Here is a 27,502-nt window from a genome sequence, read left to right on the forward strand (position 1 = left end):
TGGAAATAATTTGGTTTATCTTTTAACTTTTATTTATTTTTATTTTTATTATTTTGAGACAGGGTCTCACTCTGTCGCCCAGGCTGGAGTGCAGTGGTGCTATCTCGGCTCCCTGCAACCTCTGTCTCCTGGGCTCAAGTGATCCCTTAGCCTCCCAAGTAGCCAGGACTACAGGTGCGCACCACCACACCCGGCCACATTTTTTGTTAGTTTGTCTTTTTGTAGAGACAGATTTTTGCCATGTTGCCCAGGCTGATCTCAAACTCCTGGGCTCTTGCAATCTATCTGCCACAGCCTCCCAAAGTGCTGGAATTACAGGCATGAGCCACTCTGCCTGGCCTTATCTTTCTTTTATAGTTGGAAAAATGATAATAAATTTGAATTAATCTGAAGTACATCTGTTAGAAATTAGTTTTGTTTCTATGGAATTATTCTATCCTTGCTATTCTGTAATACAACTTCAGTTTTCCTTTTGTCCAATTTTAATAACATACATTTTTAGCAGGTCTAGTAAACAAATTTATTTGATTGTGTCTTTCTAGAAGGTGGACAAGGACGTTGTCAACAGGCTATATCTGTCTTTTGTTCTTTATACCTTGCTCAAAGAGACCAACATTTGGACTGTATCTGAAAAATTTAATATGCCTCGAGGATATATACAAAATCTTCTCACTGGAGCTGCCTCATTCTCATCTTGTGTGTTACATTTCTGTGAGGTAATTTCATTGAATATATGATATGTACTTTGTGCATCTTCTGGTTTTAACTGTTACTAAACTAATAAGCCAGTTAGTATGTCAGCATTTTCTCCTTGTTGACATATTCTGTTATTACGGAGCACTAAAAAACTATTTAAAATGTACCTTTGTCTGTATCTGTTTATGAAAGTACTATTATGTACTTATGGTAACAATACAAAAATTACTGAGTCAACTAAAATACATAATGAAAAGTGTATTTTTAACCTAGCTGTTAAAGCCACCATTAATAGTTTCAGGTATTTGGAATTAACTGTTAAAAACAACCTATTGATGTAGATTCCATGTGAATGTCTTTCACCTGAGTAATAAAAATGTCAGGTGTTTGGTTACTAAGTTACCTATATCCAACAGCTACCTGTGACTATGTAGTACCATATTCTCTTTTTAAAAAAATTTAGGCTGGGCGCGGTGGCTCACGCCTGTAATCCCAACACTTTAGGAGGCCGAGGCAAGCAGATCACAAGGTCAGGAGATGGAGACCATCCTGGCTAACACGGTGAAACCCCGTCTCTACTAAAAATACAAAAAATTAGCCAGGCGAGGTGATGGGCGCCTGTAGTCCCAGCTACTCCGGAGGCTGAGGCAGGAGAAGGGCGTGAACCTGGGAGGCGGAGCTTGCAGTGAGAGGAGATCATGCCACTGCACTCCAGCCTGGGCGACAGAGCGAAACTCCGTCTCAAAAAAATAAAATAAAAATAAAAAAATTTAATTTCGACTGGATGCCATGGCTCCCACCTGTAGTCCTAGCACTTTGGGAGCCTGAGGCAGGTGGATCACTTAAACCCGGGAGTTCGAGACCAGCCGCTTGAGCAACGTGGCAAAACCCTGTCTCTACAAAAAATAACAAAAATTAGCCAGGCATGGTGGCACACACCTGTGGTCCCAGCTACTTGAGTCTCACTCTGTTGCCCAGGCTGGAGTGTAATGGAGCGATCTAGGCTCACTGCAGATTTGACCTCTGGGGCTCAGGCGATCCTTCTGCCTCAGCCTCCTGAGTAGCTGGGATTACAGACATGTGCCACCACACCTGGCTAATTTTTTTTTGTTTTTTTGAGATGGAGTTTCAGGCTGGAGTGCAGTCGTGCAATCTTGGCTCACTGCAACCCCCGCCTTCCAGATTCACGCAGTTCTCCTGCCTCAGCCTCTAGAGTAGCTGGGATTACAGTCACACAACACCACTCCCAGCTAACTTACGTATTTTTAGTAGAGATAGGGTTTCACCATATTGGCCAGACTGATCTGTTCAAGTGATCCACCTGCCTGGGCTTCCCAAAGTTTTGGGATTGCAGACATGAGCCACAGCGCCCAGCCAGTTTTTAAAATTTTTTTGTACAAATGGGGGGTTCTCACTATGATGTCCAAACTGGTCATGAACTTCTAGGCTGACGTGATCCTCCAGGTTGGCCTTCCAAAGTGCTAGGATTACAGGCATGAGCCACCACGCCTGGCCCCATATTCTCTTGATTGCCACTGTAATTTATTATATTTGCTTCCAGTGTCAGGCAACTATTTAAAGTTTTTACATCAAATGTGTATTTTATAGAACAGTTTAAGAAGAAAACCTTATTCTGGCCATATGCATTTGTGATGGATTTAAGACTTTATTAAAATAAGCTTTCAGAATTCCTTTAAATAACACAATAAAGCTTACCAGACATTTACATCCAGATAATTTTTTGTGTGTTTATAATATAAGCCATTTTTGCTGCATTTAAATTTCTTCTTATTGGATAGCATAATAATCCTTTCCATATTTGTTTCCAAGTCAATTTTTTAAAACTTTTTCCCATGAATTGTTTTCTAAACTTAAAATTTACTTCATTTTCCCTTTCTTAAACCTTCATATTCTGTATATGCATATGGCAATTAATTCTATCATATGTGCTAATGAAGGGAGTAAATAATTCAAAAATACTTGACTTTGGATTAAATGATAATTGTTCTAACAAATTTAGCTCTCTAAGTGTCTTTTACTTGTGCTGATTTTTAAATGTTGGTTTATACCCCCTGAGCACATGCTAGTTAAACAGAAGACAAAAATTATGGGTAATAAGAAGAAACTAGCCTTTAAAATGTATTTTCTTAGGTTTTCTATGTGTGTGGTTTTTTAATATTTAAAGATGCTCTCCCTAATATTTTTTCCCTTTGTTTTCATTGTGACTATGAGGACTTGAGCCTTATAGAATTGTTCAAGTAAAAAACTCTATAAAGCATCAAGAAACACAGCAATAATTTGATGGCTAATCCTAAGAAAAACCTAGCTGACAATTTGTGCTCTAATTAATTTACTTCATTTTTATATATCATAATTATAGAATTACATATAATGTAAATATTATATAATTATATGATATATATTACATGTATATAATATTTCAAATTATTATCAATAGAGACAGGGGTCTTGCTGTGTTGCCCAGGCTGGCCTCAAACTCCTGGACTCAAGTGGTCCTCCCACCTTGGCCTCCCAGAGTGCTAGGATTACAGGCATGAGCCACCACATCTGGTCTACTTTCAGTATTTCAAGACAGAGGTGTTCAATCTTTTGGCTTCCCTGGGCCACATTGGCAGAAGAATCGTCTTGAGCCACACATAAAATACACTAAAAATAGCTTATGAGCTAAAAAAAAAAAAACTCATGATGTTGTAAGAAAGTTTACAAATTTGTTTTGGGTGACATTCAAAGCCATCCTGTGCCGCATGTGCTCTGTGGGCCACAGGTTGGACAAGCTTGTTTTAAGGTATTTTTTTATTTTAAAAAGTTATAAATGCTGTGAAATGGTACATTAATTGTCTTAGCTAAGATGCTTTTAATTACAAGTTACAGAAAAACTCATCAAGGTTTAAAGAATAAGAAAAAGTAATTATTTTATTTAACAGGCATGCCAGAACTAAGGCAGCTTCAGGGTTGATTGATTCAATAGTTCTGTTCAAGGTTTTCTTCTTTTTACTCTACCATCTTCATTACGTTGATTTCTTTCTTTTTATTTTTTATTTTTTTGAGACAGAGTCTTGCTCAGTCGCCCAGGCTGGAGTGCAATGGCACGATCTCGGCTCACCGCAAGCTCTGCCTCCCGGGTTCACGCCATTCTTCTGCCTCAGCCTCCTGAGTAGCTGGGACTACAGGCGCCCGCCACTACACCCTGCTAATTTTTTTTGTATTTTTAGTAGAGACGGGGTTTCACCATGTTGGCCAGGATGGTCTTGATCTCCTGACCTCATGATCCGCCCGTCTCGGCCTCCCAAAGTGCTGGGATTACAGGCGTGAGCCACCGCACCCAGCCACGTTGATTTCTTTCTTAGTGGTCACAAGAGGCTAGCTAAAGCTGTTCCATTCGTGTACTCTCACAGTGATATCCAAAGGCTAGAAAGGGATCTTTAAAATAAAATAAATTACTATAATAGAATATTGCAAATATATTTGACAGAATACTATATTGAATTCTCATTTATCCATCTAACTTGAACAGTTACTGACTCATGACTTCCAGTATTTTTATTATTATATTGTTGCATTGAACATCATGTTATATTTGAATATTTCCATATTTAATATTCATCTTCAGGATAAATTCCCAGATGTAGGAATTGTTTTTAGTCACTTGGGAAAGAAAAACTGTGCATTTGCTTCCAGGTATTTTGATTAAAATGACCAGAACTTTTTATTGACTTATTCTTCAATTTTCAGTCTTGTCCTCATCCTAAAACCAGTTCCTCAAATTCCTCAGGGTTCTTACCATGTTTCTTCACATCCATTCTGCTTAGAATCATCTTTCATCTGTGGCTTAACTCAAGTTCCATAACTTACATAAGGAACATTCTCTCTGAGCCCCCTATCACACAAACCAAACTTTGAAATAACTTATAAAATTTAAATTTTATATATTTCTTTGTGTTCTATAGGAGCTTGAGGAGTTTTGGGTTTACAGAGCCCTTTTGGTAGAACTTACCAAGAAGCTGACTTACTGTGTAAAGGCAGAACTAATCCCTCTCATGGAAGTTACTGGAGTTTTAGAGGTCAGTAGCTTGCGGTTTCCCAATTGAAATTATGTCAATTAATACAGAAGCCAGGTTTTATTGTTTTGTGAAGTCTTATTACAGGGGAAGTGATAGCAAAGAGCCTTATTGCTCATTTGTCATGGGAGTCTTTTATTTAAAACAAATAGCTGCTATGGCCTTCCAGAAATCCACTGTTATTAGATGGCATACCTGATGAAAAATCTCAGTTGTAAAAAAAAAAAAAAAAAAAAACCATAACAGGAAGGGTGGGGGTGACTGTCTCCAAGTATGTTGTGCTACCAGTTGTCCTTAACACTTGTTCCTTCCTCCAATCCTTTGAAGAATTACCTTCTGTCAGTTTGGACTCAGTGCTTGTTTAAGGTAATGGTGATTCAGTGGCAGCAAGGGTCATTTGTATTTTTTCTAAGAGAGTAAGGAGAAAGGGTTCGCAACTGGTTTTCTGGCTTTCTATTTTCAGCCAACCTTCAACTTCAGTTTATTCTCTGTTATTCAGTTCTTGAGTCAGAGGAGTTCTACTTAGGATACACACACACACACACACACACACACACACACACAGAGACACCAGTGGTCCCCTGAGTAGATGGTGAGAACATTGAAAGATATTGGACTTAGCCTGATGAGGTGGCTCCTGCTGTAATCCCAGCACTTTGGGAGGATCACTTGAGGTCAGGAGTTCAAAACCAACCTGGCCCACATGGTGAAACCCCATCTTTACTGAAAATACAAAAATTAGCCAGGTGTGGTGTCATGCGCCTGTAATCCCAGCTTCTTGGGAGGCTGAGGCAAGAAAATTTCGTGAACGTGGGAGGTGGAGGTTGCCATAAGCCAAGATTGTACCATTGCACTCCAGCCTGGGCAACAGAGCAAGACTCTGTCTCAAAAAAAAAAAAAAAAAAAAAAAAAAAAAAAAAAAAGAGAGAAAAGAAAAAAGAAAGAAAGAAAGATACTGGACTGGAACATTTTACTTGAGAATATGAGATGATGCCACCAACCTAAGTGCCTTAATGGGCTTCTATTGTTGATTGCAGCACACATCAGTTGACTCAAGCTGGATAGAACTATAGTTATCTTGTGGTCAGTTTGGAACCACCCAAATGCATTTTTAAAAATTCCTCAGAATTCTCATGTCTTATCTCTTCATATTTACTTTATTATCTTAGTTTATCCTGGTCTCTTACATGCAGTTTTTGTTCTTTTCAGTAAAGTGCTTACTTTTCTTTTTTCTAATCCCAAATTATTATCCTACTGATTTTTGCAACACTTTTCAGGGTCGAGCAAGACAGTTATACAGTGCAGGTTACAAAAGTCTAATGCACTTAGCTAATGCAAATCCTGAAGTGCTCATAAAGACAATTGATCATTTATCAAGACGTCAAGCCAAGCAAATTATTGCGTCAGCAAAGGTAAGCAAACCATTTTTTAACCTTAATAATCTTGTGTATTGTTATTTGCTTGTGTTGTAGACATCAGAACAAAAACATTTAACATTGCATAACTGTTTATTTCTATTGATACAAAAGTACATACTCATATTTGTGAGTAAAAATAGTGCATCTGTTATGACACAAACCTTGCTAAACAGAGAAACGACTTGCTAAAAAATAAAGAAAATTTCAATGGTGGCTCATGCCTGTAATCCCAGCTCTTTGGGAGGTCAAGATGGGAGAATGGCTTGAAATCAGGAGTTTGAGACCAGCCTGGGCCACATGATGAGACTCTGTTTCTGCAAAAAAATTTAAAAACTAACTGGGCGTGGTAGTTTGTGCTGTAGTTCTAGCTATTCAGGAGACTGAGGCAGGAGGATCGCTTGAGCCCAGGAGTTCAAGGCTGCAGTGAGCTAGGGTGACAGAGTGAGACTCTGTCCCGCCCCTCCTCTCCAAAAAAAAAAAAAAAAGGCTGGGCATGGTGCCTCATGCCTGTGATCCCAGCACTTTGGGAGGCTGAGGCGGGTGGATTACCTGAGGTCAGGAGTTCGAGACCAGCCTGGCCAACATGGTGAAACCCCATCTTTACTGAAAATACAACAATTAGCTAGGCTTGGTGGCACATGTCTGTAATCCCAGCTACTCAGGAGGCTGAGGCAGGAGAATTGCTTGAGCCCAGGAGACGGAGGTGGCAGTGAGCCAAGGCCATACCACTGCACTCCAGCCTGGCCGACAGAGTGAGACTCTGTCTTAAAAAAAAAAAAAAAATGGGCCGGGCGCGGTGGCTCAAGCTTGTAATCCCAGCACTTTGGGAGGCCGAGATGGGCGGATCACGAGGTCAGGAGATCGAGACCATCCTGGCTAACACAGTGAAACCCCGTCTCTACTAAAAATAATACAAAATACTAGCCGGGCGAGGTGGCGGGCGCCTGTAGTCCCAGCTACTCGGGAGGCTGAGGCAGGAGAATGGCGTGAACTCGGGAGGCGGAGCTTGCAGTGAGCCCAGAACGCGCCACTGCACTCCAGCCTGGGCGACAGAGCGAGACTCCGTCTCAAAAAAAAAAAAAAAAATGGCTGGGTGCAGTGGCTAATGCCTGTAATCCCAGCACTTTGGGAGGCCAAGGGGCAGGTGGATCACTTGAAGCCAGAAATTTAAGACTAGCTTGGCCAACATGGTAAAACCCTGTCTCTACTAAAAATATAAAAATTAGCCAGGCGTGGTGGCCCACACCTGTAATCCCAGCTACTTGGGAAGCTGAGGCACGAGAATCACTTGAACCCAGGCGGTGGAGGTTGTAGTGAGCTGAGATTATGCCACTGTACTCCAGCCTGAGTGACAGGGTGAGAGTCTATCTTAAAGAAAAAAGAAAAGACAATTTCAAGGGTTCATTGAAGTACAAAGAACCCTGGAAGTCACTGAGCTCTGCCTCCCAAAGTTCTCGTCACAGGAATCCTTCCCTCAGCATCCCGACATCTGGTCTCTCCACCTTTGAGCACCACATTGACAAGGAGCTTGTTCATCAAAAATTAGGTGGTTCTATTTTTGTATGCTCTTAGTGTTACAAAAATTATCCTGATACACCGAGGCTAAATTTTGCCTTCTTAAAATTTTTACCATTGCATCAGAGTACCACGTCTGGAACTAGACTCTTTTTTTGTTTGTATGCTGTTTTTCACATATTCAAAAACAACTCTTATTGCCCCCAAGGGTTTTTCTTTTCTGTTGCTTTTATCTGTATTAAATAATCGAGTTTTAGGCCATTCAGTGTCCTAGTTACCCTTTGCTACATGCAACCCAGTTTGTCATTGCCTTCTGCTCCCTGTGGGTAAAGCTATTCCACAGCAATTTGAGATTATTTCCTTCTTGATCTCAACTATAGTTCTAAGTCTGAAATTGCTTGGCTTCTTTGAAACTTCATTGTTTTACTATTTTCATATATAAATCAGAATTAGCTAAAAAGCAAATTTCCATCATCTTTTAATGGTGCTCACATTGCTTACATTACCTTAATCGTTCTTTACAACAAACCTATGAGGTGGACAAAGTCAGTGTTACCCTGAGTTTATAGATGAAACCACTAAGACTGACCTTGTCCTGTTAAATTAGGAGTTCTTGGGGTTGGTAGGGATGAAGTTATAGTCATTTCCTTTGCTGTAGCATCTAAAAAAAAAGTTCATTAAACTTTGACACACTTGTTTCAGCATTTACTAGTGATGTTTGTCTAACTCCATTATTTCCATGTTTATCAAGTGGTGATTTTCTAACTTCATTATTCCTTCTGGATTTATTTACTGATGTTTTACTATGAGGAAAAGCTTTTCCTTTATTTATTCATTTATCAGTACATGCTTATAGGTTCAGACATATTCAATGGGTTATAACCCATTAATAACGTTACTTATTTTGGTGATCAAATGGCCTCAGATTTGGCCAGTGGAAGCCCCTGAAAACTGGTTTGTGTGGCTTTTTGACCTTCATCATCATTCTTGAAGTATTTTCTTACTTTCTGGCTGTGTCTGTCAGTATCTAATCATTAGGAGGCAGAAACCACATAGTAATTTGAACAGGCCTCTAAGGGGTCAACAGAACGTTGAAGAATTCAGGAAGGAATACATTTGAGAGGTGGTCCACCCCCACCCCACAGCACCCCTATGGATGGGATTCAGACTTCATTGCCACTGGATGCTGGGAAGTTTGTTGTGGTTCTACAGCCAAGGCTAATAAGCAGAAACTGCCCACTGGAGTGCTGACAAAACTGCCAGGAAGCTGCCTACAATGTACTGTTGAACTTGCCCAGAAGCCAGCTCTAAGGCCCGTGGAACTAGGGCACTAGCTAGGAACACTCTAGCTGATGTATGTCTATGCATTCTTCTATACTTATGTGTAAATTACTGAAGGCCATGAGCTCATACTGATAACCCTAATTCTGATTTTTCCAGGTACATACGCTGTATAACAGAGTCTAGCTCCAAAACTTAGTGGCTTAAAACAGCCATCTTATTTTGCTCATGTTTTTGTAGATTAGGAATTCTGGAGGGGTGCAGCTGGGTGCTTGTCACTTGGGTCCCATGTAACTGTAGTCAGAAGTTGACTGGCGCTATAGTCACAAGGCCCAGCCGAGCTGGATGACTCAGGTGACTCACTCACATGACCAACAGCTGATAATGAGAGGCAACTGGGGCTTTTCAGCTTTCAACTGGAGCAACTACATATGGCCTTTCCATGTGGCTTCAGTCTTTATGGCATAGAAACTAGGTTTTCAGAGGGAATGTCCAGAAAGTGAGCATTCTAAGATATCCAGGCAGAAAATGCAAGAAGTCTTTGGAGCCAACCTCAGAAGTCATGCAGTGTTGTTTCCACTGCATACTGTTGGTTACTAGAAAACCATTAAGACCTAGATTGAAAGGAAAGGGGATCAGACCACCTCCTCATGAGAAGAGTGTCAAACAATTTGCAGTCATCTTTAAAATCTGCCCTCTGCTCACAAATTGTTTCTGTTCCTCCCACATGCAAAATATATTAACCCCCAAAAGGCCTTTCCATTATAGCTTCTATTAGGAAAAACTCAGTCTTTTTTGTTGTTGTTGTTCCCCCACTGAACACTCAACAAACACAACACAGACAGAGATTTCTGTGACCAAATGTGAGGGATTTCTTCCAAAAAACAATCAATCATTTCTGCAGCAGACATCAGCTGGGTGTCCTGACACTATCTAGCTGGAGTCTGGGCTTCTAAAACTTCTTACCAACCACCTTCAAGTTGGGGTTCCCACAGCCTCTTCTCTGGGTTCAGTCAGCTCACGAAACTCAGGAAAACATGTATGTAATAAAGGATATCACAAAGATACAGATGAAGAGATTCATAAGGCAAGATATGGGGGAAGTGGCACAGAGCTTTCATGTCCTCGCTGGGCACATCACCCTGCATGTGCTCAGCTGTCTGGAGGCTCTGTGAACCCTATACTCTTAGACCTCTTATGGAAACTTTATTGGGTTGGCATGATTGACAATCATGTAGAAATGTGACTGGACCGAAAGGGTATGATTTATTAATAATACTAACAGACCGAGTGGGGAAACCCAGCAAGACCTGTCTGTTCAGATGCTTCTGGCCTCTCTGTGCAGCATTCTTTTCTCCAGAGTATGGGGCAGGACACTCTGGGATGAGGGTCTGTTTACTTTTTTTTGGAGACAGGGTCTTGCTCTGTTGCCCAGGCTGGAGTGCAATGGCACAATCATAGATCACTGCAGCCATCCCCTCCCAGGCTCAAGCAATTCTCCCATCTCAGCCTCAGGAGTAGCTAGGAATACAGACAGGTGCCACGCCTGGCTAATGTTTTTAATTTTTTTTGTTGGTTTGCTTTGTTTTTTTTGAGACGGGGTCAATGTTTTTAATTTTTAATTAATCTTTGCTCTATTTAATAGAGACAAGGCTATGCTATGTTGTGCAGGCTGGTCTTGAACTCCTGTCCTCAAGCAGTCCTTCCACCTTGGCTTCCCAAAGTGTTGGGATTACAGCATGAGCCACTGCACCCAGCCTGGAATGAGGGTTTTAAGACCCAATGATCAGAGTAGAGTTCTGCCTTAGGCGAAAGGAGGGCAGAAGAAGGTCAGAGACAGAAATTCTGTTTCTTGAGGTCTAAAGTGCTCCAACATTGTAACAAGGGCTGTGGGAGTTATGAGCCAGGAACCGTGGATGAAAACCAATATATGTATATCATAATATCACAGCATCAGACTCAGATCCAGTATTCTAAATCAAGTCCGGTGTGAGTGATGCACCTTCAGCACAGTTTCACAAGTTACAGTTCTTTTTACTCTGAAAACCAGTGACCTAAAGAGACACTACATAAAATAGTGAAACCAGAAATAGGATAACCATAGTACACTCTCATTCATAAAGAAAGAACATGGGTAGGGCATAACAGCAGTTCTGAAATCCAGCCAGCCACATGTGGCCAGTTCTTTAATTATGTCCCAGTTCTTCTCTCGGAATGATTTTTCTTGGCTTTGGGTTCTCTCATTTGAGTCATTCTCCCTTTTCCATAAACAATAAGCCCATGTTTGCTGCTAGGTAGCTTTCTCAGTGTGCTTCCTATATGCAGTTCAAGAATACTGAAGTTCAAGAGTGCAGGGTCAGGTGTAGTGGCTCACACCTTTAATCCCAGCACTTTGGGAGACCAGGGTGGGAGAATCACTTAAGGCCAGGAGTTTGAGATCAGCCTGGGCAACATAGCAAGACCCTGTTCCTACAAAAGAAATTTTTTTTTTTTAATTAGCCAGGCATGGTGATGTGCGCCTGTGGTCCTAGCTACTCATGAGGCTGCAGTGGGAGGATCGCTTGAGCCTGGGAGATAAAGGCTGCAGTCAGCTATGCTCAGGCCACTGCACTCCAGCCTGGGTGACAAAGCAATGTTATCTCTATTTTAATTTAATTTCATTAATTAATTAATTTTATTTATTTATTTATTTATTTATTTATTTTGAGACAGGGTCTCACTTTGTCACCGAGGCTGGAGTGCAGTAGCATGATCTTGGCTTGCTGCAGCCTCGACCTCCCAGGCTCAAGCAGTCCTCCCACTTCAGCATCCCAAGTAAATGGGACCTGGGACCACAGGCAGGCACCACCATGCCCAACTAAATTACCTTTTTAAATTTTTTTTTTCACCATGCTGCCCAGGCTGGTTTCCAACTCCTGAGCTCAAGCGATCCACCTGCCTCAGCCTCCCAAAATGCTGGGATTACAGGAGTGAGCCACCATGCCTGGGGGAGACCCTATCTCTAAATTAAAAATATATATGTATGTTCAAAGGCACTTGATGTTTTGTATTGTCTCTGTCTCTTTTTAGTCAATCTGGTATAATATCTTTTAAAATATTGCAGTTTCTTATTTATCTATTTATAATCTCTATGTTGCTTGACTTTCTCTTTTTTTTTTGAGACAAGGTCTCCCTCTCACCCCATCTGGAATGCAGTGGCACAATCTTGCCTCACTGCAACCTTAGCCTCCCAAGCTCAGGTGATCCTCCCACTTCAGCCTCCCAAGTAGCTGGGACCACAGGCATGCACCACCACACCCAGCTAATTTACATTTTTTTTTTTTTTTTTTTTTTTTTAAGAGAAGGGGTTTCTCCATGTTGCCCAGTTTGGTCTTGAACTCCTGGGCTCAAGCAGTCTGCCCACCTTGGCCTCCCAAAGTGCTGGGATTACAAGTGTGAGCCACCTTGCCTATCCTAGGCTTGGCTTTCTTACAGTGTGGATGCTAGGGTCTGAGAGGGAGAATTCACATGACCTTGGATTGATTTCATTTCAAGACCCCAAGGCCTTTTTTAAACTGAGCCCTGTCATGCGGCATCATTTCTTCTGCATTCTATTAGTTACAAGTGAATCACAAAGGCTAGCACAGATTCAAGAGCAGAATTAGATCCCATCTCTCAATGAAGGTGTCAAAGAATTTCCAATCATTAATTTGCCACACTAATCCCATACAGGACTTGCTATAGTCTTCCTCTTTTTCATATTTGTACTTCCTTTCTCCAATAATGAGAAACCTCATCCCTGTGTTTATTAATATATTTCTCTGTTTTCCTCAATCTTAGAATGCACTGAAAGTAACTGCAGAATTGTTAAATTATACCACTCCAAAAAAAACAAACAAATTCAGTATTTATTTACAGCACTTTTTGTCTTCATTCTGAGAGTATATAATTAAAACAATGTGTTAAAATGTTATTTGGTTTGGGGTTTAAAAAAAAAATCTGCTTCAGTGTGGCTGCTACACATTTGAAACACAGATTCTACTGGTATTCCATTTTACTTCTTCTCCTTCCCTCACGGATATTTTTTTAGGTGGAGGGGGAGGAACTAGGTCTCTGTTACCCAGGCTAGAGTGCAGTGGCACCATCATAGCTCGCTGCAGCCTTGAACTCCCAGGCTCAAGCGATCCCACCTTAGCCTCCTGAGTAGCTGGGACTATAGGTATGGACCATTCCTGGCTAATTTGTTATTGTTGTAGAGGCTTGGTCTCACTATGTTGCCCGGGCTGGTGTCTAACTTCTGGCCTCAAGCAATCCTCCCACCTCAACCTTCCGAAGTGCTGGGATTATAGCTGTGAGCCACCATGCCCGGCCTGTCTCATTTTTATTCTCTTCATTGTTTTCCTGCTTTTTAAATTTTTTTCAGTAGCCCTAATTAGGTTTTTTATTTAAATCTGTTTTTCTATGGACACCCAATTATTTAGTTATAGTTATTAGTTATTATTTCTAATGTGATTTTGCCTTTTTCTTTTATTTCGTTCCTGAGCTCAGTCAACTTTTGTATCATTTCTTCCAGTTTTTGTCCATGTCGGTTCTTAGTTTTTTAACTTCTTATTCAGTGAGCATTTCCACTCCTCCTCATATCTCCAGATTTTTATTTGAGAATATTTAATCTTGTTTGGAGTGTTGTGTTACAGTTTTTCTGCTTCATGGTTTGCTTTCAGGGAGGGAAATTTTTATGAGCTGAAGAGTTGGGTTATTTGTATTCTTTTTTTTTTTTTTTTGAGACAGAGTCTCACTCTCTTGCCCAGGCTGGAGTGCAGTGGCGTGATCTCCACTCATTGCAAGCTCTGCCTCCCGGGTTCATGCCATTCTCCTGCCTCAGCCTCCTGAGTAGCTGGGACTAAAAGGGTGTGCCACCACGCCCAGCTAATTTTTTTTTTTTTTTTTTTTTTGTATTTTTAGTAGAGATAGGGTTTTACTGTGTTAGTCAGGATGGTCTCGATCTGACCTCGTGATCCGCCCGCCTCGGCCTCCCAAAGTGCTGGGATTAGAAGCGTGAGCCATCACGCCCGGCCTTGTTTTCTTTTTATATAGTAGTTTTGTATAGATGAGAACTGCTTGTGCCTCTGCATATCTTGGACAACACAGTCATTTGGAATGGTTTATGAGATCCCAGTTCAAGAGTGTTCTCTTCTGAGTAGCAAAGTATTTTTCTTTAATGGATGACTTGGGGTGGGAGAGGAATGCAAGGAGGGTTTGTGTCCTTTGTTGTCTTTTTTTTTTTTTTTAATTTCCTTTTGCCATACAAGATTATCCATTTTTTCCTTTTTTCCTCTTCCCCTCGTGTCTGAGCTTCCAAAAGGCACCTCCCTTTTCACCCATTCTCTCCCCTAAAAGCATTGTCTTTTGAAGACTACCTCCTAGAGTCCCACATGCATGTTAAATATCTTCCTATAAACAATGCTTTAATCAATCAACATTCTTTTTTCAGCATTTTTATATTTGGGTAGGCTTTTTCTCTCTGGAGGTGATTTTATTTCATTTTAGACCCTCTATTTCCCTCTTGTCTTGTGCTTTTTTTCTCAACCCCATCTAGATCTCTGCAAACACTTGGGTGGGAGCTCAAGAAACTGGTTTTGGCTGAGTGTAGTGGCTCACACTTACAGTCCCAGCATTTTGGGAGGCCAAGGCAGGAGGATCATTTGAGCCTAAGAGTTTGAGAACAGCCTGGACACATAGGGAGATCCAGTCTCTACGAAAAAAGCCTTTTAAATTTTTTTTAATTTAAAAAAAAAAAAGAGGCTGGGCACGGTGGTTCACACCTGTAATCCCAGCACTTTGGGAGGCCAAGGCAGGCAGATCATGAGGTCAAGCAATGGAGACCATCCTAGCCAACATGGGGAAACCCCATCTCTACTAAAAATACAAAAATTAGCTGGGCATGGTGATGCATGCCTGTAGTTTCAGCTACTCGGGAGGCTGAGGCAGGAGAATTGCTTGAACTCAGGAGGCGGAGGTTGCAGTGAGCTGAGATCACGCCACTGCACTCCAGCCTGGTGACAGAGTAAGACTCCGTCTTAAAAAAAAAGTGGAGGGGCAGGATTTGTTCTTCCAGAAATTGGTGGGCTTTTTTAAACAAGAAGTAATTTGAGGTTGTTGATACTCTCTGTGTTATAATAATACTGACACAAGGGTTTTGTGTAGTTTACTTATTATTCTTATTGATCTATATAGCTTGTTATTTGGCAAAAATTCGTTGACATCTTTTATATGCCATGTTTGGAAATACTTTTTTTGCTCATTATGTTGCTTTTGAAATTAACAGTTTTAAGTTTAGGAACTTGAATAAAACTTTTATTTGAAATACTGGTAGCTTTTTAAAAGCATACTAAATTTTGAGGAATAATAAATTGCATATATATAAAGGATAACATTTTCAGGAGCTAATTAAATTTTTGCAAAATTGTCTTAGATTTTATAGATTAAAAGTTAATTTTTAAGTGGCTGAGTCTTCAATAAAACAAATCTTTGGGAGAATTAAAGCTTTATTTTTGGTATACTAAAAGGCAGTGATCAGCTAAAATGGTTTTAACTAAATGCCTCCTCTTCATTGACTATAATCGTTTATTCTTAAGTGGCCATTTTTCAATCTCATTATAGTTTTAATGTCTAGATTTCTGATGTGTAAGGATTCAGGTGTTCCATGGACAGTGGTAAAATTGTTGGCAATTCTCTAGCAATGCATATTTTGGCCTCACGTCTTAATTTTTTAATGTAGATGCTGTTGCATGAAAAAGCAGAGGCCCTGCAAGAAGAAGTAGAAGAGCTACTAAGATTACCTTCTGATTTCCCTGGTGCTGTGGCTTCTTCCACTGACAAAGCATGAAGCTATCTGATGAGCATTTTCACATATGAATTATTTATTGTACATGTGTTTTATTAAAAATAACTTATACTTTATAAATGAAAAAATACATTTTAAGTATGCATTAAGAACTATGAATAATTGAATATACCTCTTCTCACTAACAATTCATTCTTTGGAATACTTATTTCTCTGCTGAACAGTCTATAGTGTCCACCACAAAAGGAAATTCAACTTCATCAACATTGTGCTCAACCTTGGTATCCCGATCTTTCATTATTCTCTTACCCATTTCTTTCATCAAATTGGACTATTTGAAATCCCCAGAATTTTCCTTAGGATTTCCAAACCGTCCATTTCCTAACTGCTTTTTGTTATTTCCAGTGCATGAAAATTATCTTTAAAATGTACTAATACTTCAAGGAGTAACTAAAAAATGCTAGAATACTGTCTCCTCTATGAAATTATTCCAGGTTCATCCTCACCCCTACCCCACACCTAGGTGCTCTTTCCCTCCTATAAGCATCATAGACCCCGCATTTATGCCCAGGTCTTTTTGCTGCCACTACTTTATAATCTGGATGTCTAAGTCCTCCATGTGTGTATGCGACCAACACCCACACACTTAAGAAGTAGGAATCTCAGTGAAGAATGAATACTACCCACAATTAACAATTGGAAGCTTTTCTTTAAACACAATTTAAATATTGCCGCTCCCTTTTCACAATCATAGCTCAAATGTAGATGACACTAGTGCAAGAAAAAAAGTGTTAACTAGCAATATTTATGAGTACTGAACTTGCTTGATTAACGATCAACCCACCTGTCTAAGAAACATCCTTTGGAAACTTTGCAAATAAATCCATAGTCTAAGTTATTTGTGCCTTAACATTTTAGGCCATTATAATCTAGTAGTCATTTACCTAGAGTACTAGGCAAATACATAGAAAATATCTATGTGCCAGGAACTCTTGTAAGTGCTTTATATGAATTAACTAATTTAATTCTCATACAATAGTATCTGTAAGACAGGTACTATTATTATCCTCATTTTACAGATGAATAAACTGACACACAGAGAAACTAAAGTAACTTTCCCAAGGCCATGAACTCGTCAGTCACAGAGCAAGGATTCAGACCCATGCAGCCCCAGTGTAACGTCCACACACTTAATCATTATACAATAATGTCTTGGTAAATTTGTCCATTTTATTCCTTCCTAAGTGTTCCTTATACCTGTCCTTGATTTTATCTTTAGTATTACATTCCATCATCCTTGCCCCACTCCCATCCCTGCATTTCCTTACACAAGTCAAAGTACGGCATCCTGATGTCCTAGCAGAATTCTGGGCTTCACCGCACATGTTCCATTTGTTGCAGTTAAAAAGATTTGTAAAACAGCAGCTGGCTAGCCTGCTGGCTGTTTGAACCAGCCTCTGAATTGCATTCACAATGGGCCATAGTCCAGTCTTGAGGATTTTTTTTTTAAGTCTAGAAACCCCAGGTTTACTAGTTGGCCCAATTAAGTAAAGCTCTGTCTTTTTTTTTTTTTTTCTTGAGATGATGGGGTCTCGCTCTGTCACCTAGTTCAAGGCTTACTCCCGGGCTCAAGTGATTCTCCCACCTCAGCCTTCCAAGGAGCTGGGACTACAGGTGCGTGTCACTGCCCAGCTAATTTTTGTAGAGAAGGCATTTTGCCATGTTGCCCATGCTGGTCTCGAACTCCTGGGCTCAAGTGATCTGCCCGTCTTGGCCTCCCAAAGTCCTGGAATTATGGACATGAGCCACTGTGCCATGCCAAAGCTCTAATTCTTGCTAACCAATTTGTGAAAGACTGATTTATAATCCAAGATTAATTTATTAATTTAAGATTAGAGTTGAGGGGGCGGGGAGAAGGGTACCTTTATAGTAACTTGAATACCTGTATCTGCAGTTCAGGACGATCTTCACACACACACACACACTCACTCTTCTATCAATGTTTCTCCAGGTCAATCTCAATGAAAGGTTGTATCAAGTGTAATGGTGGATGATTAGCCCTAAAAGATATTCAAGTATAAAGAAACTGAAACAGTTTAGTTCTAGAGAAGCAGACAAATGGGAAGGAACAAAGTAGGGAATAGAAATAGACCTAAATACGTTTAAGAATTTAATGTAATAGACTGGGCGCAGTGGCTGATGCCTGTAATCCCAGCAATTTGGGAGGCCGAGGTGGGAAGATTGCCTGAGTTCAGTAGTTTGAGACCAGCCTGGGCAACATGACAAAACCCCATCTCTACTAAAAATACAAAAAAATTAGCCGGGTGTGGCGGCACATTCCTGTAGTCCTAGCTACTCAGGAGACTGAGGCATGAGAATCACTTGAACCCAGGAGGCAGAGGAGGCAGCGAGCCAAGATCGCACCACTGCACTCCAGCCTGGGTGACAGAACAAGACTCCATCTCAAAAAAAAAAAAAGAATTTAATAAACATGGTTTTTCAGTTTTGAGTAATAGAAATGCAAGCATATGTAGCTTAAGCAAAAGGGACATTTAGTGGCCACGCTCTCAAACAGTAGGCAGCAATAGAATTGGCCTTAGGGCAGCTAGAACCAGAGAATCCTAACACCATCCATACTCACCATCTCTTGTCGGGCAGCACCAGACTTGCTTCCTTATGGCTTCAAGATGAAAGCAAAAAGAGCTCTCTGCTGCCAACTCTAGAAAAGTCTCCAGGAAGGGTTCTCATTAGTCCTTTGTGGGTCCATTTCCCATCCCTGTGAGCAGGATATAGGGTTTAGGTTTGGGTTTTGGTTTTTCAGAAGACAGAGAAGTGGGGGTAAGCAGAGAAAACAGCTAGTACAGATGACACTTCAAGTCACAGTGGAAAAGATGGATAACTCAGTGAATGGAATTGAGACAAATGGCTACCACGCCATTTAGAAAAATATTAAGCTTAGCCTGGGCAACATGGCGAGACCCCGTCTCTACAAAAAATTAAAAAATTAGCTAGGCTTGGTGGCGCATATTTGTGGTCCCAGCTCCTTAGGAGGCTGAGGTGGGAGGATCGCTTGAGCCTGGGAGTATGAGGCTAGAGTGAGCTGCACTCCAACCTGGGCAACAGAGCAAGACCCTCTCTCTCCTCTTTCTCTCTCTTTCTACATACATATATTTAGCACTCTATAAAATATATTTTATATTATAAATAGAGAGCTGATTTCTACCTATTGGTTTAAACCAAATGAAACTTTAGGCAAATCAAAGATTCAAATGTGGAATTTTTGAAGGTGTCATCTATGCTGAAGCATCAAAGAACGTATCTGCAGTTCCTTCTTCTAAGGCTTCAAAACAGTAAAATGTCGGTCGTTCCAGTGTGGTGTCAGGTTTTATTTTGTTTTCTTTATAGATTCTTTTCAAGCTACGAGCCAGCTGGCCCATTTCTAAGATGCTTAACTTCAAGATCTTTCTAACATCCAAGCCTCTTCTGCTTTGCATTATACCTTTAAACAACTACCCAAAAGAGGCTTTTCTGTTGGAGCACACCCATGTTTTGGTGAAGTGTGAGCATTTTCAAACCTAGCCACCCTCTCCTCCAATCTCCACACTGGTATTTTTTCAGGAAGGACTAAGGTAAGGTCCTCCCTGACTTCATGCTTTCATTTGCGAGAGCCTTTCCACACAAGCATCACTGCAGCTTTTGAACTCCATCTCACTGTGACAGGAAGTAACACCAAAAATAGATAAGCATTGTTATACTTGGTTTTATTTAGCAATTTCTAGTAATTTATAATCATGTTTGTAAGTGTGCTTTTTTTTTTTTTTTTTTTTTTTTGAGACAGGAGCACAGAGTTTCCCTCTTGTTGCCCAGGCTGGAGTACAATGGCACAATCTTGGCTCACCACAACCTCCACCTCCCAGGTTCAAGCCCTTCTTCTGCCTCAGCCTCCCAAGTAGCTGGGATTACAGGCATGCGCCACCACGCCCGGCTAATTTTGTATTTTTAGTAGAGATGGGGTTTCTCCACGTTGGTCAGGCTGGTCTCAAACTACCGACCTCAGGTGATCCATCTGCCTTGGCCTTCCAAAGTGCTGGAATTACAGGCATGAGCCACCGCGCCTGGCCTTTTTTTTCTTTTTTTTTGAGATGGAGTCTCGCTGTGTTGCCCAGGCTGGAGTGCAGTGGCGCAATCTCAGCTCGCTGCAACCTCCATCTCCCGGGTTCAAGCGATTCTCCTGCCTCAGCCTTCCCAGTCACTGGGACTACAGGCATGTGCCACCATACCTGGCTAATTTTTGTATTTTTAGTAGAGACAGGGTTTCACCATGTTGTCTAGGCTGGTCTCGAACTCCTCACCTCAGGTTATCCGCTCACTTCAGCCTCCCAAAGTGCTGGGATTACAGGGGTGAGCCACTGCACCCAGCCAAAAGTGTAATATTTTCTTGTGTTATACTCAATGACAATAATAAGGGTGACAATAAACTACCATGTTTTGAAGGTTTGCCAAGTGCTGGCACTATGCTGAACACTTTCATGCTTTGTCTAGATGGTTCCTTGCAGCCATCCGAGATGCTGTTTTTCACCTCACATTACCAGTGTGAAAAGTGTGGCTTGCCAGGATCACCCCATTATCAAGTGACAGAGCCTAGACCCATCCCTGATCACACTGATAATTCTGTTTTTGATTGTGTTCATTTGCAGCACAAGCTACTCTACACGTGTTTGGAAAGGAGTGGATCAAGGTGGCAGACTGAGCATATGTGTTTGCCTTTCGTCTTGCCTAAAATCCCATGAAATGATTTAAAATAGAGATTTGGGCCAGGCGTGGTGGCTCATGCCTGTAATCCCAGTACTTTGTGGGGCTGAGGTGGGTGGATCCCTTGAGGTCAGGAGTTTGAGACCAGCCTGGCCCACACGGTGAAACCCTTTCTCTAATAAAAATACAAAAATTAGCCAGGCGTGGTGGTGGACACCTGTAATCCCAGCCACTTGGGTGTCTGAGGCAGGAGAATCACTTGAACCCTGGAAGCAGAGGTTGCAGTGAGCCAAGATCACACCATTGTACTCCAGCCTGGGCAACAGAGCGAAACTCTCTCTCGAAATAATAAATAAATAAATAAAATAGAGATTTGAAAATAGCCTAAGTATATAACAGCACAGAAAAACAGTGACAACTGGCACTAACACATAGGATCATGATGATTAAAAAGCCAAATGGAGCATCCTAGGCCAGCAGGCTTTTCCTACTCCCTCACTGATGCAGAATACTACACACTAGTGGCATTTCCCACAAAGCTAAAACAGTATCCTACAGGATCCAGCAAGGAGTGAAAGATAGAAGATAACCTCCACACACCCACAAGAAAAGCTACTGGCTCAAACCCTCAGCATGTTACCACAATCTGGTAACAGAAAACGCAGAAAACAAGGATTCTCAGGTACTAAGTTGCTCAGAGAACCAAGAATGCCAAATGTTTGTGAGTAAGTCAACACCATAAAATAGAGACAGCAATTCAGCGAACAGAAGAATTACAATCGAAGGAGGCAATTAATAAGCAACAGATCAAGATTTTAGAAAACCATAATTAATATTTTAGGGTGGATGCTAAATAGAAGGCAAAGATCAAATTAACATATCAGAAATTAATATTTTGATCAAAATGAAAAACTCAGTAGCTGGCTGGGCACAGTGGCTCACGCCTGTAATCCCAGCACTTTGGGAGGCAAAGGTGGGTAGATTGCTTGGGTCCAGGAATTCAAGACCAGCCTGGCCAACATGGCGAAACCCCATCTCTACTAAAAATACACACACACACACACACAAATTAGCCAGGCATGATGGTGCATGCCCGTAATCCTAGCTACTCAAGTGGCTGAGGCAGGAGAATTGCTTAAACCCAGGAGTTGGAGGTTGCAGTGAGCCTTGACTGCACCACTGTACTCCAGCCTGGACGACAGAGTGAGACTCTGTGTTTAAAAAAAATAATAAATAAAATGGTGGATTAGATAACAGGAATAGTCAGACCTGGAGAGCCAATTCGTGATTTCCAAGTTTGAGTTGAAGAATCTTTCTGAGCTGCATAACCATAGAACAAAAAAATTGCTAACTATGAAAGAAAACAATGAAAGGCATGGAGGAGAGATTCAGACATCTGTATGTCTCAAAAGCATACCAGAGGGAAAGAACAAACACACACAAGATAAATTTCCCTGGAGCTGATGAAAAACAGATTGAAAGGGCCCCACCAGATCCTGGCCAATACCTAGACACATGGCAATGAAAAATCAGAACGCTCAGGATAAAACCTCTAGAGAGAAAAAAATAAGAACAGATTACAGTCCAAAGGTATGAGAATTCTATTAATACCTCTTTACTCCTGCGCTGAAAGACAGTAAAGCCATATCCTCAGAGGTATAGAGAAAAGACCCTAGTAATCTATGCCCATCCTAGTGTAGAGACAAAATAAACACCTTGAGACACGCAAGAAATTACAGAACTAGACATTCTCTCTAAGACTTCAGGCTTTTTGTGAGAGAGAACTTAATTTATTTAAGCCATTTAAATTTGAGGGGGCACAACAGTTTATCCTTTTTTCAAAGGATGTAACCTATTAGAACCCTGTGGCTTCATTGACTGTAGATGTCAATACAGCGAGAGCTACTTTAGCACAATTCAGAAAGATCAGAGTCAAAGGAAAATATCTAATAGGTGACTCTACCTTTCATACCTAACCTGGAATAGGAAGATGTCAGTCTCGTAGAAAGGTTCTGATGTTAGCTTTGTATCTGTGAAGCAGTCTTCACTCTCTAAATACAATGGAAAATGTCCAGGTTGAAGCAAGGTCAAGAGATAAATTAGTATTTTTCTTCTACTTTTAAAACATGTAGGTAGGTGTGAAGATTACAAGAAATGCAATATTGACAAGCAACAGTGATTTTTAATGTTCCTTTTGTGAAAATGTAGGATCTATCAGGATATTATATGATGGATTCACTCAAATGTTCTTGAAAGACATTAATACATATGAAAAAGGACAGTGGGTTAAAGCTGTATTGCACCAGACTAAATAAAATGAGTGGATAGTTTTCTGAGAGCCATGCCCTCCAGACAGCTGGAACAATCACACCAAAATATTGGGCAGTTGTTTTCTGCCACTGACTGCACACCAACAAGGGACTCTGCACTGCATAGTAGGGAGGTATGATCTGCCTTCCCCACTGAGCTGGTGGCTTTGAGCTCTCTGTTGTCCTTTATGATTATGTTTAGAATGTTCTAAAGCAAACTTGGAGGAGAAAACTGAGTATGATGAATTAGTGGGCTTCATTTCCTTCATTTTTCGTTGTTAAAATAGTCCTTCAATCCTTGTCTTCAGAAGCTATGGAAGTGATATGTGACCACTGGAAGTACTTCTTGAAGACATGATAAATGTCTTTCAAGATAGCACAGGTATGCAATATATAAAAATTTTGCTATTCAGAATAGGTATTACTCTGGAGGAAATAACTGGATTTTGCTTTAACTGAACCACATGTATTAGATGATCAAACTCCCTGCCAAAATGAGGTATCTGCACATCGATGGCAGCAGAAGTTTTCGTCTAAGGTTTGTGCTCAAAGAAACAAGTGACCTAGCAGCACAAGTTAATACACTGGTAGACTCTGGTGTTTAAAATTCAGTACATTGCCTGGGCACAGTGGCTCACACCTGTAATCCCAACACTTTAGAAGGCCAAGGCTGGAGGATCGCTTGAGGCTAGGAGTTCAAGATCAGCCTGGGCAACATAGTGAGACTCCCCTTCTCTACAAAATATAAGAAAATTAGCTGGGTGTGCTGTTGCACACCTGTAGTCCCTGCTACTCATGAGGCTGAGGGAGGAGGATGGCTTGAGCCCAGGAGCTCGATGTTACAGTGGACTGTGATTGCACCACTGAACTCCAGCCTGGACAACAAAGTGAGACCCTGTCTCCAGAAATAAAATAAAATAGAAAGCTGTACATTTTTAATTTGAGTGTGTGTTTTGTTTCTTCTAAATATTTTAAATAACCTGTTTTTGCTGTTTTAGAATTTGAACTTAAATCTGTGAGATACCTGAGGTAGTAGGCAGTAGAATGGCCAACCATAGAAGTTCAACTCCTAATGACTGGAACGTATAAACATGTTTTGTTACATGGCAAGAGGAAATTAGAATTGTGGATGGAATTAAGTTTGCTAGTCAGCTGACCTTGAGATGAAGAGATTGACCTGAATCATCTGGGTGGGCCTAATGTAATCACAAAGGTTCTTGTAAGTAAAAGCAGGAGACAGGCAAGTTAGTCAGAGTGATCTGACCTGAGGAAGACGCAGCCAGCCGTTGCTAGCTTTGAAGATGGAAAAGGCCTCAAGCCAAGGAATGCAGGTGGCCTCCAGCAGCTGGAAAAGGCAAGGAAGCAGTTTCTCCTCTAGAGTTTCCAAGAAGGACACAGCCCTCCTGATCCCTGTTGTTAGCCTAGAAAGACCTTTTTCAGACTTTTGACCTCCAGAACTGTAAGGTAAATAAAGCCGTGTTGTTTTAAGCCACTACATTTTTTACATTTGTTACAGCAGTAACAGAAAACCAATATACCTGAAAGTAACTCCTCAGCATCCTGGGGTTCTGTGGAACACAAATGGAAAACCACCATTCTGGAAGGTTCCTTCTGGATCTCAGCACATGAGTAATCTAAGTTAAATACCCATGACAGGATTATTTTATATTCCTGAAAACTATATAGAAGTTAACTGTGGCCAGGCGTGGTGGCTCACGCCTGTAATCCCAGCACTTTGGGAGGCTGAAGCAGGCAGATCACAAGATCAGGAGTTCGAGATCAGCCTGAGCCACATAGTGAAATCTCTACTAAAAAGTACAAAATATTAGCATGGTGGCGGGCACCTGTAATCCCAGCGGCTAGGGAGGCTGAGGCAGGAGAATAGCTTGAACCCCAGAGGCAGAGGTTGCAGTGACCCGAGATCATGCCACTGCACTCCAGCCTGGGCAACAGAGCAAGACTCCATCTCAAAAAAAGAAAACAAACAAACAAACATTACTGTGATGGATACCTCACATTTTTATTGATTGCACTTTTCTCTAGTGAAAATATTTTATTTATGGTATTAGTATTAAAGTATTTATTTATAGTATTATAACAGTTTAAGGAAAATGTAAAAGTCCTATCCTTAGTTGATTAAAACAGAACAACAAAGATCCAATTAACACAGATAACCGGAAGTCTGAATCGCTAACTGCAGAGGAGTTTTTATGAGCCATTTAGTTAGTCTATAACATTTTCCCAAACCTTTCTTCTCTTTTTAAAATGGGCAGAAAGTATGCTATCATAAGAAAGAGATATGCATAAAGTTATGAAAATGTAGGCTAACAGCAATGAGAGTGTACAGAACTAGCTATTATAATGCCTAATGCTAAACGTTTTTCCTTTGTGGTAAAATATAATATTAGTGTATGATCACACATAAAATTGGAAAAAAATCCATAGGCAATAGACTACCTACTCCATACAAAGTGCAGCAACACTAGTTTGATTTTGCATAACTTTGTAAGCATTTTGAGAGTTGTAATAAAAGTTTATTGTCCATCCTAGAAATGATGAAGGAATTCAGCATCATTTTACTGAAATTTGTCAAAGCTATTGAAAGCTCATTTAAAATATTTAAGTGCATTTTACTGAATAGTTTCAATATACTTGCCTGATACTGGTAGAAGGCAGGAGGTGGAATACTTGGTCCTTATTTCTTCTAGGAGTAGCGAAATTTTGTTACCCACGGTAACAAAATGAGATATCGAGTATGCAAGATAAATATTGTAGGCACCAGAGTGAGTAAAGTGGGAGGTAGAGTCTGGGAAGGACCTGTGGTAGAAGGGGACCATGAACTAGATGCTAAAAGGACGGGAGAATTGGGGATGTCAGAGAGAAGGCATTTGGGGGAGCAAGAGCACAGGTACTCTTCCAGCTGAGGTGTACAAAGAAGAGGCTGTGAGCTGCACCATCTGTATGCTGGAGCTCTTAAGGCAGTAACGAGAAACCAAATGAGCAGCAGCATGTGGTTTGTGCTGAGCCAGCACTACTTTCTCATCTGGTCTCCCTCGTGATCAATGGAAAGCATGTGTGAAACGCCTGACAGAGGTGCGCGCATGCCACCACAATACGGGCAGAGCCATCTGGAGGTCAAGTTCATAATAACCTTCGTCTCGTTAGCTCCATGGTCTGTCTGTCTAAACTAATCCGTGCTCCCTATGACAAAAAGTAAATGTATCTGACCTTTGTCAAAACAAAGTCAGACACTAGTAAAGTGCTAAAATAGACATTATTCTGTCATAACCACTACAATAGGGAAGAGATCCAGTGTGAACTGAGCTTACTTTGATTGTGCAGAGGTGACTGGGTGTCTTAAAGGGAGAATGAGGGAGTAGGATGAGGGGACCAGACCGAGCTTGAGCAGGGACTGGGTTTGTTCATTGGTGCTTATGTGGAAGAAAAGCAGATTTCCCCTCACATCTTTGTGACAGGAGATAGTGCTGCTGCTAGTTAGAGCGCAGTGGTCACCCTGCTGGGAGATCTGGTAAGGAAGGCAGAGTTATTTCCCTGAATTTTTGCATTTCAAAGAGATGGCCGGCAGGCGCAGTGGCTCATGCCCGGTAATCCCAGCACTTTGGGAGGTCTGGGCGACCAGATCACTGGAGGTCAGGAGTTTGAGATCAGCCTGGCCAACATGGTAAAACCCCGTCTCTACTGAAAATACAAAAATTAGCCTGATATGATGGTGGGAGCCTGTAATCCCAGCTACTCAGGAGTCTGAGGCAGGAGAATCATTTCAACCATCTCAAAAAGAAAAAAAACAAGATGGCCCTCAGGTTCTTGAGGAGGCAGTTGTGGATGGTGGAAGATCAACATCACAAAGACGGAGAGAAAGCATCTACACCTGCAAATCTAAAGGTACTGCTCAAAGGCAGGCAGGTGAAGGGGCCTATCTGCCTATTACTAGGTTTGGGCTGGAACAAACAGTAATTCTCCAGCAGCCTTGAGCATTCCCAGGCAGGCACTTTAAGAGGAGTGAGGGGTCATCCTAGGGGTTCAGCCTTAACTGTTAGAGACTATGTTACCGGTGGTTCAAGTCTTTTAGTGGGGAAGAGAGAGTGTGAATGAAATCATTTGTTCTGAGAGTCTGTAGTTTTTATAGGCCAAAGTTGAGGCCTCATCAAAAAGAGGGCTCAGAGGAGTCTTTCTGAAGTTTGAGCCAGGCGTGGTGGCTCACGTCTATAATCCCAGCACATTGGGAGGATGAGGTGGGAGGATCACTTGAGCTCAGGAGATTCAGACTGCAGTGAGATATGATCATGCCATTGCACTCCAGCCTGGGCAACAGACTGAGGCCCTGTATCTATTTTTAAAACAAAGTAATAAATAGTTTGGTCAAGAAGAGAGTTTTTGTCACCCTCCAATATTTGTTCAAAATGCTCCACTTAGCTCGTTTTTAAAAATACCATCACTAAGCTTGACATTTGGTTGTTATAAAACCTGGGTCTTGGTCTTTAACTTAATTTTAGTTCTTGGGTTTTTTCTCAGTATGATCACAGGGGAGTAGAAAGAGGGTTTTTACATAAGTTATTTCAGCCCTTTGCATAGCTCTTAAGTTCATCTTTCAAGACTCCTGCTGCAGGA

The 27,502-nt window shown here is 41.1% G+C and overlaps 1 protein-coding gene across 16 annotated transcripts in view; it reads left to right on the forward strand.

The window, feature by feature from the left end:
* The window catches only part of HELQ (helicase, POLQ like), a 48,134-nt gene extending 32,194 nt beyond the window's left edge, over positions 1-15,940 (forward strand). For 11 of the 16 annotated variants that reach the window (XR_001444775.3, XR_013417853.1, XR_013417852.1 and 8 more), the window contains 4 exons: positions 543-716; positions 4,665-4,778; positions 6,053-6,187; positions 15,747-15,940. Coding sequence is in view for 11 of the 16 variants with exons in the window: in XM_015138384.3 (XP_014993870.1) it covers positions 543-716; positions 4,665-4,778; positions 6,053-6,187; positions 15,747-15,854 (531 nt within the window). In the remaining 5 variants the exon portion in view is untranslated. The remainder of the gene's footprint in view (positions 1-542; positions 717-4,664; positions 4,779-6,052; positions 6,188-15,746) is intronic. The other 5 variants (XR_001444774.3, XR_013417851.1, XM_078003405.1 and 2 more) reach the window with 1 other exon arrangement.
* Positions 15,941-27,502: the final 11,562 nt, after the last annotated feature.

This window comes from Macaca mulatta, chromosome 5 (genome assembly GCF_049350105.2).
Source record: "Macaca mulatta isolate MMU2019108-1 chromosome 5, T2T-MMU8v2.0, whole genome shotgun sequence".
NCBI classification, from domain to species: Eukaryota; Metazoa; Chordata; class Mammalia; order Primates; family Cercopithecidae; genus Macaca; species Macaca mulatta.